Consider the following 13,044-nt stretch of genomic DNA (forward strand, 5'->3'; position numbering starts at 1 on the left):
CTTGACCTGGTCTCCTCAATTTATGAATCAGTATGTGCTCAGATGTCATCTGTCACCCAGCCCTTTTAGCTTTCTTCTGTGCTCACGCCACAGTGCATTTGTATGGCACGTACCCTGTATCCATTCAGTTTGTTATGTGCCTGCTATCTGCACAAACTCTGCTAAGAAAGATGATGTTAGGTCCTTGGCCTCATGGAGCCTGGTCTCCTGGTCCAGGGAGACCAGTGAATCTGTGGACAGTGAGGAGGGATGCTGTGTGTGTGGCTGTGGTGCAGGGGACCAGTGACACCTCTGCAGTAACTTCCCCCCAACTCCCCAACCCCCCAGCCACAGAAGATTCCTTGAAGCTTCCTGGCACCTAAGGTTTAAGTATTTGTTGCTTGATACACATGGTTGGATAGATCTAAGTCCAGCCTTGTTGCAGGGAAGCAGGGATATGGGAGAGAAGACCTGGGGGGAAAAGTGGGTGCAGGCACCACATGGAGCAGAGATGCTGTAAACAGAACAGAGCTGGCCAAGAAGGTGTGAAATTGAACCCGTCCTCTTTGTTCCTGGGCAAGGAAAGAGAAAGGTTATGGCGGTCTACATCCATGGTGCTTTTGAGGGTGTAAGCTGGTCTGTACAGGCAGCATTTTGCCAAAGGCAGCCACATGGCTGTATTAGGGTTCATAGAGACCTCAGTGCTAACTGGTGCTAGGTGCTTCCCTTAAGCCTCCTGCCAATATCAGCTGACGGCAGACGCTTGACAAGACCTCAGCTTCAGGAGCATTGCAGAGGTGACACCCACTTATCCTGGGGTCTCTCACCATCTGTGACTGTTACAACTCACAAGGCTGGGATTCAGAGTGATGTGAACTCTGAGTTTGTGGGGTTTTTTTTTTTTTTTTTGTACTTTATTTTTTTTAGTGAAACAAGGAAACATTTAGTATATTTTAAGGGCTATTAAAAGAAAAGAAAGTTTTAGGTTTCTAGATCTTAGAACAATGGTTCTTAGTTAAGCGTATAAGAAGGCCTTTCTGCCTTACCTGTGTGCCAGGTAATTTGTTCAAAATACAAACTTGTTTCACATCTTTGGTTGGTCTTTTTAAATGCTGTGGAACAAGGTATTTTTAAAGTTCCCCTTTAAAGGGGAAGAGTGGCCCTCCTGGGTTTGTTACAATTCCATTCATGCTACCAGCCACCCTTGGCAGATTCTTGGCGTGGGTGGAATCTGCTGCAGGGGTTCTGGGGAGTCCCTGCTGGTGGCTGTGTGCCGTTTTTCCCAGAAGACAACAACCATATTACTTGAGGGCCCACTTCTATTAAGGAGATGAAATTTAGTGACCACTGCATACTTTGAAATTTTATTTCAAATGCTAATCTCAAATTATGGAAATCTTGGGAGTTTGTATTATAAACGTGATCCATTGCTCTTGCAAGAAAAATTGGAAAACAGAAGTACAAAAATGAAAAAAAAAAAAAAACCTAGACTACAATCCACCCCCTAAACAACTGCTATTCATATTTTTTCTTCATCTTTTGCCTTTTCCTCTTTCTTCCACTGCCTTTTTTTAGCCATATTAATGGGTATTATAATTTGCTGCCCTGCTCTTAATTTTTTTTTTAAAAGAAAACATTGTAACCTATGCCTCCACATTGAGGCAAACTGCATCAGGGCACAGCCAGACATAATGATCATAGTAGATCCTAGACTCAGCTAGGTGGCGATTTGATTGTAGCAAATCCTTGAGCATGTTTGGATTGCTTAAGAAGCTTGGGTACAAGCATCTTACCTACTGCTTATTTGGGAAAGGTGGGAAAAAGCCTCAGAGCATAGTGGAAACATGAGTGGGATTTTGTGCCTTGGAAGTAGGCAAGCTAGGGACGATCCTCAGCATTCAAAGGAAGCTTTAGCAGGCTCTCTTTTCAGTTGATTGTTTTGTAATCCATAAGCTGTCAGGATGTCATGAAGCCAACTTGAGAGGTCCTGACTCCAGACCTGGGAAAGTATACTGAGCTCTTTCAGGGACACAGATAAGTAAGTCTCTCTACAGGATATGGGGGGAAAAAATCCCTCAGAATTCCTTCACTAGATCTCATTTCAATTAAGTAGAAAATCTCACTGTGTTCCATCTTGTCAGACTTTATTTTGAAGCATCAGATAGCACTTGCCATGTGGATCAATTGGTGCAGATAATGTTACAGGGAAAACATCCAAAATGTGTTTCCTGTGTAACAAAAGAGACGCCTCATCACAGTTCAACAGTGTACATTTCTGGTCATGCACTGGAGGTAAAGATTTTGCCTACAATAGGGCAGTAAAATCCAGAGATACTGTACTCAGACTTTCTAGTTGCTTGTGATTTTAAAATGCATGAAATCTGTTTCATGACTAGAACAATAATTTGGTTGATGACTTAAGAAAGAACTTTTTCCTCCTTAGCTAAATATGCACAGCTAATGAATAATGGCCAAGTAAACCCAACATCTCCGTGTAAGGAAGTGGGATGGATGTGGTAATGATTTATCACGGAGACTTCATTTTGGAGAAAGCGTATCAAGAGAAGTGTCCCTAATGTTATTTTCTTAAAGAAGCTTATTTTAGATAATGGATTGGTGGAAACCCACTAGTGTGATAGTGTAACTGCAACATACACTTTGATAGGACTTCTTTCCTATGGACTTCTCCATAGTGGCCTTGATGTAGCAAAAGAATGTGCACTCAGTTCCATTGATGGTACATATTTTGTAAAAGTCCCTTAGAATTATAAAACCACTATGCAAATATTTATAGTATTAGGCCAATGTTAAGTGATGAAAACTTAACTCCAGAAAAGAAACCATGTAAATCTGAGTATGTTTTTTTTGTTTTTGTTTTTGTTTTTTACATAAAAGGCCTTAATTTCTCAACATCATTGAACAAAAGCAAAATTTTTTGAAGTGGTAAATGATGAAATAATGTCATTTACACATGTTAATATCGATGGGATATTAATATTGTCCTGAAATTATGTTCATTTCAAAGAACAAGTCTAAGTTTTATAGGAGCACAGTCTGAGAAAAAATATGGAAACTATGGTAAAGAAGGTTGACTCTGGGTTATCTGCAAAATTCTGAGTATTTCAAATACCTAATACTTTATCCTCTGAGAATTTGTTGGCTTATTCTGGATTTTGTATGTGTAAATTAACCTCCTAAATTAATGGAGGTACTGGTAAATTGTATTGGGAAATAGTTTTTAAAATTAGATATCTTTAAATTTTTTGTTACAAAAATAGTAAATGTTCATTAGAAAATTGGGTGGGGGAAGGAAAGGGCAGGAGGATCAGTTATTACCAATATTCCTTTCACCCAAGGGGGAACCCTAATTAGCTTGCTATATAGTTCTTTATGATTTTTTTTAGTATCTTTTTCCTTTTTTCCTCTATCAGTATATCTCTGATACACATAGATAAATTTTTTGATAATTTTTTACTTCTTAGACTTGAAAGTGAGCATCCCTTCTCTTATTTTACTTTATTTATTTTATTTTATATTTTATTTTATTTTATTTTATTTTTTATTTTATTTTATTTTATTTTATTTTATTTTATTTTATTTTTTTTATTATTTTATTTATTTTATTTATTTATTTATTTTATTTATTTTATTTATTTTTATTTTTATTTATTTATTTTTTATTGAGTGATAGTAAAGTTCCCCTTCTCTTTTCTCTTGCTCTTCACTGACAAACTTCTTTGGCTCCTTCTGTGCTCAGTATTGCATGAGCAGTGATGACCTAGAACTTGGTTTTGGTTTTGAAACCAGCTGCAGCTTGGTTAATCAGATAGGTAGCTCAGGGCCTCTGCGGTCTGTGAACACCTGTCTCAACTCGTCTGTAACACAAATTGGCTGTTTGATTTCTTTAAAAAATTTTTTTTTTTTTCCAGAAGGCAAGGGTCAGATATTTTCCAGCCTAGGAGGAGAATTGTCAGGGCTGAGCAAAATTCCATTGCGCCTGAAGAGACACCGACAGAGGCACCGACTTTTGACCAAGCAGCTTCTGTCTCTGTTGCTTTTTTTTTTTTTTTTAAAGATTTTATTTATTTATTCATAAGAGACAATGAGAGAGAGGCAGAGAGTTAGGCAGAGGGAGAAGCAGACTTCCCACAGGGAGCCTGATGTGGACTTGATCCCAGAACCTCACCTCTGGATGATGACCTGAGCCAAAGGCAGATGCTAACTACTGAGCCACCCAGGTGCCCCCTCTTTGTTTCTTTAATTTGTGAATAAGACTTTACCATAAGGACTATGATGCATTGTGCTCAGCTCTTTTCATGTCAGTTGCTCATGATCTATTTTAATAGCCCCCTCATGAATCCTGTTCTTTCCTATGGATATATAAAACCATAATTAACTCAAGATATGTTGGCAAAGTAGGATGGGATGAGGTAAGATCTTTTATTGGCTCTACTCTTGTAGTAGAAACAAAAATTGTCTTATCCCATTTGGGCTGCTGGAACAATATAGATTGGCTTATAAGCAATAGAGATTTATTTTTCATTTCTCATGGTTCTGGAGGTTGGAATTCTAAGATCTGGGTGCCAATGTGATGGAGCTCTGCTGAGGACTCTCCTCCAGGCTGCAGACTGCTGACTTCTCCTTGTGTCCTGTGTGGGGGAGAGCGGAAAGCCATAAGCTACAAGGTCTGTCATGACTCTTAGAAATTCTAAGGACCTGAGTCCCATCACCACAAGGGATGCTGACCTCATGACATCAGCTAAACCTAATCACCTCCCAAAGGCTACATCTCTAAATTCCATCACTCTAGGGGTTAGGGCTTCAACATAGGGATTTTTTTTGGGGGGGGGGGGGACACAGACATTCAACCATTGCAAAATGTTGATTTTTCTGATTGTAATTTAGTCATTTTCTAAATATCATGCTTTTATCTTCCCAGGTGCTTCTGTATCTCCAGGGTAACTACTTTGAACATCTAATGGTGTTACATAACAAATGGATAGGAAATTGGACTAAATTATTGATAGTCTTCAGATACTACCTAACCTGGAAGGGTGATTTGGGTGATTGTTATGTTAATCCCCAGCACTCACTTGTTTTCTTAGGATTTATGCTATTCTCTTAGGGAGAAAAAAAAATCTAGTGAACTAAGAGTTTGGTTAATATAGGTCTTTGAGGACTCTAATTTCTTTTTTAAGCATTGGTTGCTGTCCTTGCATCATCACCATCTTAAATGCTCTCTACTGTGTGTCATAACAAACTTTGTTTCTGTATTCTGTTTTTATGGTAGCCCTTATTTCATGGGTTTTTCCCTCTCTTATATTATCTTGGATTAATTGTAAGGGGCTGCCTACCAAAACTTTTTAAGTCAGAGGTCTGGGGTTCAAAATATATTTTCCTATAGAAGCAGAGCTTCAGAGTGGCTCAGTCAGTTAAGCTCCCAACTCTTGGTTTCAGCTTAGGTCATGGTCTCAAGGTCCTGGGATTGAGCCTTTCATCAGGCTCTGCACTCAGTGGGGAGTCTGCTTGAGGATTCTCTCTCTCTGCCCCTCCCCTTGCTCACACACACATACAGTCTCTCTCTCTCTAAAATAAATGGTAAATCTTTTATTTATTTATTTTTTTAAAAGATTTTATTTATTTATGAGAGACAGAGAGAGAAGCAGGCTCCATGCAGGGAGCCAGATGTGGGACTCAATCCCTGGACTTCAGGTTCATGCCCTGTGCTGAAGGCAGGGGCTCAACCACTGAGCCACCCAGGCGTCCCAATAAGTAAATCTCTCTTTTTTTTTAAATACACACACACACACACACACACAAGATATACATAGTGTATGTATGTATACGTATGTGTGTGTATATATAGATATATATATGTTACCATTGGAAACAATATGGCTACACTAAAACCTTTCAATGTAGGTTGAAAATATCTACTAAAACCTTCCAAAATTCCATGGTTGAGCACAGTGGTTAGGCTGAAGTTGTTGTCAGGGTTTTTTGGTCAGCCATTTCTTTCTCACACCTCTGCCTCCACCCCAGTGTCTCAGTTCTCTTTAGACAGGAAAATGCTACAGGCAGAAAGAAGTGTAGTGGTGTTGGGAGTGACCTCTCAGCCGCCTCCCACCTTTTGCTTTTTTGGTGATGGGTCAGTATCTATCTGTCCACTGAGAAGATAGAGCTAGGATGGGCTGTGAAGTCAAATGAACCAGCTAGTTTTTATGCACTAAGTTTATCTACCGAAGTTTCTGCATTTATTTTGGGAACATAATAAGAACTCCTGGTCTGACATTAATTAACTTGCAATGGGAAGAAGAGCTACTGAAGAGAAGAAAAAAAGAATTTGGCAGTCCATTGAACTGACTTAATTATAAAGCAGGCTTTCAAATGAATACTACACAAATCAGCAATATCCATTGGTGCTGTGTGCTTGTAGAATAAGCAGCTGGAAGGGATTTGGGTACCTGGGTGGCTCAGTTGGTTGAGTGTCCAACTCAAGCCTCAAGTTGGGCTCTGCAGTCACTGTGGAGTCTGCTTGTTTTTCTCCTTCCCCCTATTCCCCTCCACCTGTTGGCGCATGGCCTCTCTCGCTCTCTCAAATAAATAAATAAAATCTTTGGGGGGGATCCCTGGATGGCATAGCGGTTTGGCGCCTGCCTTTGGCCCAGGGCGTGTTCCTGGAGACCCGGGATCGAATCCCACGTCGGGCTTCCGGTGCATGGAGCCTGCTTCTCCCTCTGCCTATGTCTCTGCCTCTCTCTCTCTCTCTCTCTCTCTCTCTCTGTGACTATCATAAACAAATAAAAATTAAAAAATTAAAAAAAAAATCTTTGGGGAAAAAAAGAAGGGGTTTGGGTTTGCCTGAGAATGTGACGTTGGTGATAGGTGTGTGGGTGCCTGTTGCACGAACACTGAATGAGAAGAGCCATTAGATATTATTAGGAAGGAATGAGGAGAGGATGACAGAGACCAACATGATGAAAGTCCTGTGTCACTGGACTGAATTTTCCATTGGCAAAAGTTGTCTTACTTACTGCTCTGTAAACTCAACATAACACTGTCAGATTTGAGGATTGTCTGATACCAGGATAGTGTAAGCATGGAAAATCTACTTCTGTCTGAGTCGGCAGAGCTAATGTGTATGCTTTGGCTCTAAATATAGAGGTTGTGGCATTAGGCAGGCACGTGATGCAGGGGCAGCTCTGATAAAGAACTCAAGGGGGAATTAATCCTAATCATAATTGATCATAGTCCCAATGCCATTTTTTCCAGCTTTTTGCCCTTCAGTGTCCATGAGAAATCCTCAGTGATGCAGAAAAGTTGGGATTTTTCATTGTTTTAGTATGTATTTATTTTTAGAAAAGTCAAGATTTTTTTTTAAAGATTTTATTTATTTTATTCATGATAGACACAGAGAGAGAGAGAGAGCGAGGCAGAGACACAGGCAGAGGGAGGAGCAGGCTCCATGCAGGGAGTCTGACGTGGGACTCGATCCTCGGACTCCAGGATCACGCCCTGGGCGGAAGGCAGGCGCTTAAACCGCTGAGCCACCTGGGCTTCCCAAAAGTCAAGATTTTTGAAACTGAAAAATCAAGACAGCAAGCCCCATTCTTTCTAAGGCTAAAGATTAAATGGACTCCTATGGCAATGCCAGCCCGTGTAGTGAAACCCCCACATCTGAGCTGTTGAGCTGGGGTCTCCTGTGTTGATGGCTTCATGGAAATTAGTTAGTAAGCATTGATACAGCAGTGGTGCCACAGGAAGCCTTGGTTCACTGAATCTGGCAGCAAATTGATAGCTTGTAGCTCTACCAATGGTGCCACAAAGAACCTGGGATTCATGTATGTTTACAGCCTGTTTTCCTGCTCCTTTACCTGTGTTGGCAACGTCTCAGACTCTCTAAGCCACCCGCTCCCTGCTCTGCTGCTCCCAGGAATTATTGGCCTACAAACCGCAGCATAATTTACCCCAAATCCTACTTTTTCCTCAAGATCCATGTACTTGCTGGTTGGATAGGACCCAGCTCTTTCAGCCATTACAGTGACTGATCGCACTCCCATCTTGGTGGTATCACTTTGCCAGAATCACACCATGTCCCAGGCCAGTGTTATCTCAGCCCTAAAATGAAAGCCTGGGCTTCAGTGGCTCTCTTGCTGCTCCAGGCTCTACAGATATGTGCCTTACTGAGCTCAGAGGTTTACTCAGAATTCTGAAAGCTGCTCCAGAGTTTCTCCTCCTTGTTACAGGTAGGAGGTGTCTGATACTGCAAAAAGCATTTGTGCCATTAGTGTGCTCCTAGCTTCACTGCACAACATGCTTCTGACTTGTTCTGAGTCCTGGCATCGTCCCCACCACTGTCCCCACCCCCTACCATTGTCCCCACCTCTATGCAGGGAAATATTGCCAAGCTGTATTTTCATTTGACCATGTGATCTTGGCATATTCACTGTTAGGAAGGTCTGCTTTGGTTGCCTTATAAGACTACAGTTTATACGTAGTAGTGGTCTCATCTTACTGTATATGCAGAGATTTTTCTTTTTAAAGATTTATTTATTTATCTTAGAAAACAGGGAAGGGGCAGAGGGAGAGAGAGGGAGAAGCAGACTCCCTGCTGAGCAAGGAGCCTGATGTGGGGCATGATCCCAGGACCCTGAGATTGTGACCTGAGTGGAAATCAAGAGCCAGCCACTTAACTGAGCTACACAGGCACCCCATACAGGGATCTTTGGTCAGTGGGAAGCTTGCCTCTATGACCTGCTGAGAAAGTCAAAATAGCTGTGCAATCAAAAATAATTTGTTGACTCAGTGATTGAAAAGGTGAGTTGCTATTATAAGAGACAGCATAGGGGCAGTACCATAGCCTTTCTTTCTTAAAAAAAAAAAAAAGAAAAATTCTGTTAAAATTATTTAATATCTCAGACATGCAGAGAAGTATCAAGAGTGACGTAACACATTTCCTCTGCATGTTGCTGTGAAATTTTTTTCTTTTTCTTCATATCTCTTTCACTCTCTACCAAAGTATGTAATTTATTTCATTTACTGTCTTGAACCCCACTAAAATGTGTCATAAGGGTAGAAAATTCTGACCTGTTTCCCTGCTACACCCCTATTTAGCCAGTGGCTGGCATTGTTCACAGTATTTGCGTATTGCCCAATATTGATTGATTTAATGAAGTTTCCCATTGCTTCTGCTCTTCATGAAGTAGAGTGCATTTTGGGGCTTACAACTGCATACTCCCCCCCCGCCCCATCAAACCTTCCTTTTCCCTACCTCCTCAGGGGTAACTAGTATTGTGCATCCATTAATCAATATGTAGAATTGTCTTCAGGTATTGAGTTATTTATATAAATGGTAATATAAGCTTTCTGGTTTAACGTGAACTCCATGCAGGACTGGGGTCAGGGCACAAACCCAGAAAAGTCCTGGTATGAGTGGTAAGCCGAGTTCCCCCAAACACTCTTTAAGGAAGACTTTGCATGTGCCTTGAATAAATGCTGAAACAAGCAGTGTGATTCATGTACCAGACAGCAATTAAGCTTTAACATCAAAGAATGAACCTGTCTCGGTTTTCTCAATTAAAGTTTAAGAACTAGATGCACTTAATGTGTCTGCCAGGAAATTGGCCATTTCTTTGCAGTTTTCTCCAGTAAGGGGGTCCTAACGGTCCAATCAAAAAAATCTCATTAACAAAGTTTAAATGGCTTGCTATTCTCAGTAAAACTTTTTTCCTTCCTTTAGTTGAGACGAGAGAAGATCGACCTTGAAAATACTTTGGAACAAGAACAAGAAGCACTAGTTAATCGTCTCTGGAAAAGGATGGACAAACTTGAAGCTGAGAAGCGGTTTGTTTAGTCTTCCTGTTCAGTGTGGGGCGCGTGCACTTCTGGGGTTTTTCTCTGGGTGTGGCTGATGAATAAGAAAGGGGTGTTTTAATTCCTTGGGTAATTTGCCAAACCAAAAAAAAAGTGGAAAGCTTTTGACCTCGTCTCATGTTGGTTACCTCTTTATAATTCTCTCTTAAAGTCCCAGTACAATTTCCTTTCATTTGGGGTGAAAGCTATGGGGAAATTAGTCAAGATGCTGTTGTTCACCTTTAAAATGTTCGGGAAAGATAACTGCAACTTAACTTTTTACCTTACTGAACTGGCTTCCCCAGTCTTCTCACGTGCTTAGATGTGTACTGTGTACAGTTAATATGACACATCTCTAAAATGTACTTCATTGAGAAGGCTGAGATTTTAATAGGAAAATCTGTTAACTTTAAAACTTACTGTAAATAGCTGTCCATAGTTAAGGTTAGGAATCGTACTAAATATATGTACATGGATGTGAAATGTCATTCAACAGCAAACATTTCTGGTACCTAATTTTTAAGTACTACATATATTGGGGATGATGAAGCAGGACTTGAAGAACGTGGGATTCTGTATGTAGGATGTGTGCGCATGGGTGTAGAAAGGGAATTTTTAAAAACGTTCATTAATCTATTTCACTGGGATCTTTTGTTTGCTAACCAGAGTCCTTTTGCCATCAGTATTTGGTTTGGATGAACATCCGTAAGTTATTTTGAGTTCATCTCTAAATTTGCAAAATATAGTCATATCACAGGCTTTAAGAAAAGTGAAAATTAGAGCTTTATCTCTAGGGAAATATTCAAGCTGTATGTAGTTGAGTCGGGTATGTTTTGCATTATGTAGTGGTACTAATAAATTGAATTATGAAAAGTTATTTAATAAAGGCAGGGACCATTACAATATTTAACAACCAATTTTCTCAACAAAGGCAGGCTTGAAGGTAATTCACAACTTGCATTTGTGCAGACTTAAAGGTAAAGAGTTAAAAGCCAAACCAAACCAAGACCCTAGCGGCTTATAAAAAGAGACATAGAGGTCCATAGCCAGTTTGTCTTCCTTTGCAGAACACAGCTGGAGTTTTTATATGTGTAAGTATCAAAGTATTGTGGTAAATGATATGAAATAATCATTCAGTCGGTGAAAAGCTGTTGAATATTCACATTCCTTGTGCTCCAAACTAAAAATAATTGGCAGAGAAGTGGGACCACCGATTACTAACCCAGTGATTATGATTTTGTTTTGTCTTCTTTTTACCTGTGCTGTGGCCATAAGCATAGGGCCTTCAGCCTGGTTTGCCGGGCCTTCAGGATTGGTTTTTCAGGAGGGAATTTTAGAAGTGGAGTCTATATGGTGTCACCTTCCAAGGGGAGATCCTAGTACATAATTTGGAAGTTTTTTTTTTTTTTTTTTAAGATTTTTATTTATTCATAGAGGCAGAGAGAGAGAGAGAGAGAGAGAGAGAGAGAGAGAGAGAGAGAGAGAGAGGCAGAGACACAGGCAGAGGGAGAAGCAGGCTCCATGCAGGGAGCCCGACGTGGGACTCGATCCCGGGCCTCCAGGATCACACCCCAGGCTGCAGGCGGCACTAAACCGCTGCGCCACAGGCGTTGCCCTAATTTGGAAGTTTGACCAGAAAATGTCAAGAGTGAAATTTCTTAAGTATCTGTTCCCGCAAACAACGTAGCGAGCATTTAGTCAGCAGACAATTCTGAGCGCCTACTGTATGCCAGGCATAGTAATCGGAAGCAAATGTTGGAGACTTTTTCACTAATGCTTAATTACCAGTGGTCATTTAAAAGAAAAAGAAGAGGGTGGATCCTTCAGCTTTGCCCTCTGCCCTAGACCTGGATACCAGGAAAGGGAGACCAGAAGTACGTATAAAATAGGCAGAGTCTGAATTCGACAGCCCCATGAATTCCGGTGATTCACAGGAGCTTGCTATTAAAACAAACTCTCCTGCTAGTATGTGGTTTTGTCTTCTAAGGCAAACTGTGTTTCATTGTTGGAATTTTTCTTTCCACGGAAGAATCCTGCAGGAGAAGTTAGACCAGCCGGTCTCTGCTCCTCCGTCGCCTAGAGACATCTCCATGGAGATCGACTCTCCAGAAAACATGATGCGCCACATCAGGTTCTTAAAGAATGAAGTGGAGAGGCTGAAGAAGCAGCTGAGAGCCGCTCAGCTACAGCGTATGTAGCCTCTGGTTTCACTGGTCTTCTGTGTACAGAATTAATCTGTTTACCAAGCGCAGGGTTTACTAGTATTTACCATTGAACTTGCATAAATCAGATACATACTGTACTTCATTACCAGTACATATGTATAGGCATCTTTCTATCATCCTGGAATCAATTATTTTTGAAAGTATTATATAGTAGGACAAGCAAATAGTTTAGAATACTTCTAGAAAAGCAGATAATTTCAGGAGGGTTCAGAATCGGGTACCATATTCTCCCTGTGTTTATCTCTAAGATTGTAGGAACAAATATGCTTTCAGGGAATTAAGGCAGAGAATAGAGTGTTTATCGTTCTTACTACTAAATTTTAGCATCAGCTGACATTTGTTCATCACACTTGAAGAAGAAATGCTTTTAAAATGTATGCTTATTGTTTGGGTAAATGTCAAGATGTGGAGTTGGGAATCAAAGGAACTAGATTTCTGAACGCTTGATTAGGTCACTGTGCATTTACTTGGGTTTTTCCTGTTCCTGCTTCTAGGCTGCTCAGATGCATTTGAATAGATAGTGCAGGGGAAGTGGGGTTCTCCCTCTCACCCCTGACCCCCAACCACCCATTTTTCACAGTTACACGTTTTTTTAAAATCCATTCTCCCAGGTACACATATGTGTCTACGTAAACTTATTTTATACAAAAAGCAGCAGAATGAACACACTCCTCTGTATTTTTCTGTTTTTACTTTCTATATCTTGTCCGTTTTTCCTTACCAATACATACAGAGAGCTGTCTGATTCCCTTTTTAAAAGCTGCTTAGTATTAGGTTGTATGGATACCTCTTACCCACAGTTTCACTTTCAACAGTGTCAGTTACCTGTGGTCACCTGCAGTGGGAGACTGGTGATCCTCCTGACCTACCGTCAGAGGGTCAGTAGTGATGATATGTCACCAACGACTGTGCCGTTCCCCTCACTTCATCTCCTTACATAGGCATTTTATCATGTCACCTCATCACAAGGAGGGTGAGTTTAGCACAG

At 40.6% G+C, this 13,044-nt stretch overlaps 1 protein-coding gene across 1 annotated transcript in view; it reads left to right on the top strand.

Moving 5' to 3' along the window:
• Window positions 1–13,044, top strand: part of CCDC6 (coiled-coil domain containing 6) — a 111,639-nt gene that overhangs the window by 73,859 nt on the left and 24,736 nt on the right. The window contains exons 4-5 of the mRNA XM_041748765.1: window positions 9,719–9,822; window positions 11,861–12,021. Of these exons, the coding sequence (XP_041604699.1) occupies window positions 9,719–9,822; window positions 11,861–12,021 (265 nt within the window). The remainder of the gene's footprint in view (window positions 1–9,718; window positions 9,823–11,860; window positions 12,022–13,044) is intronic.

The sequence above is a fragment of the Vulpes lagopus genome, chromosome 3, assembly GCF_018345385.1.
Source record: "Vulpes lagopus strain Blue_001 chromosome 3, ASM1834538v1, whole genome shotgun sequence".
In the NCBI taxonomy this organism is placed as follows: domain Eukaryota; kingdom Metazoa; phylum Chordata; class Mammalia; order Carnivora; family Canidae; genus Vulpes; species Vulpes lagopus.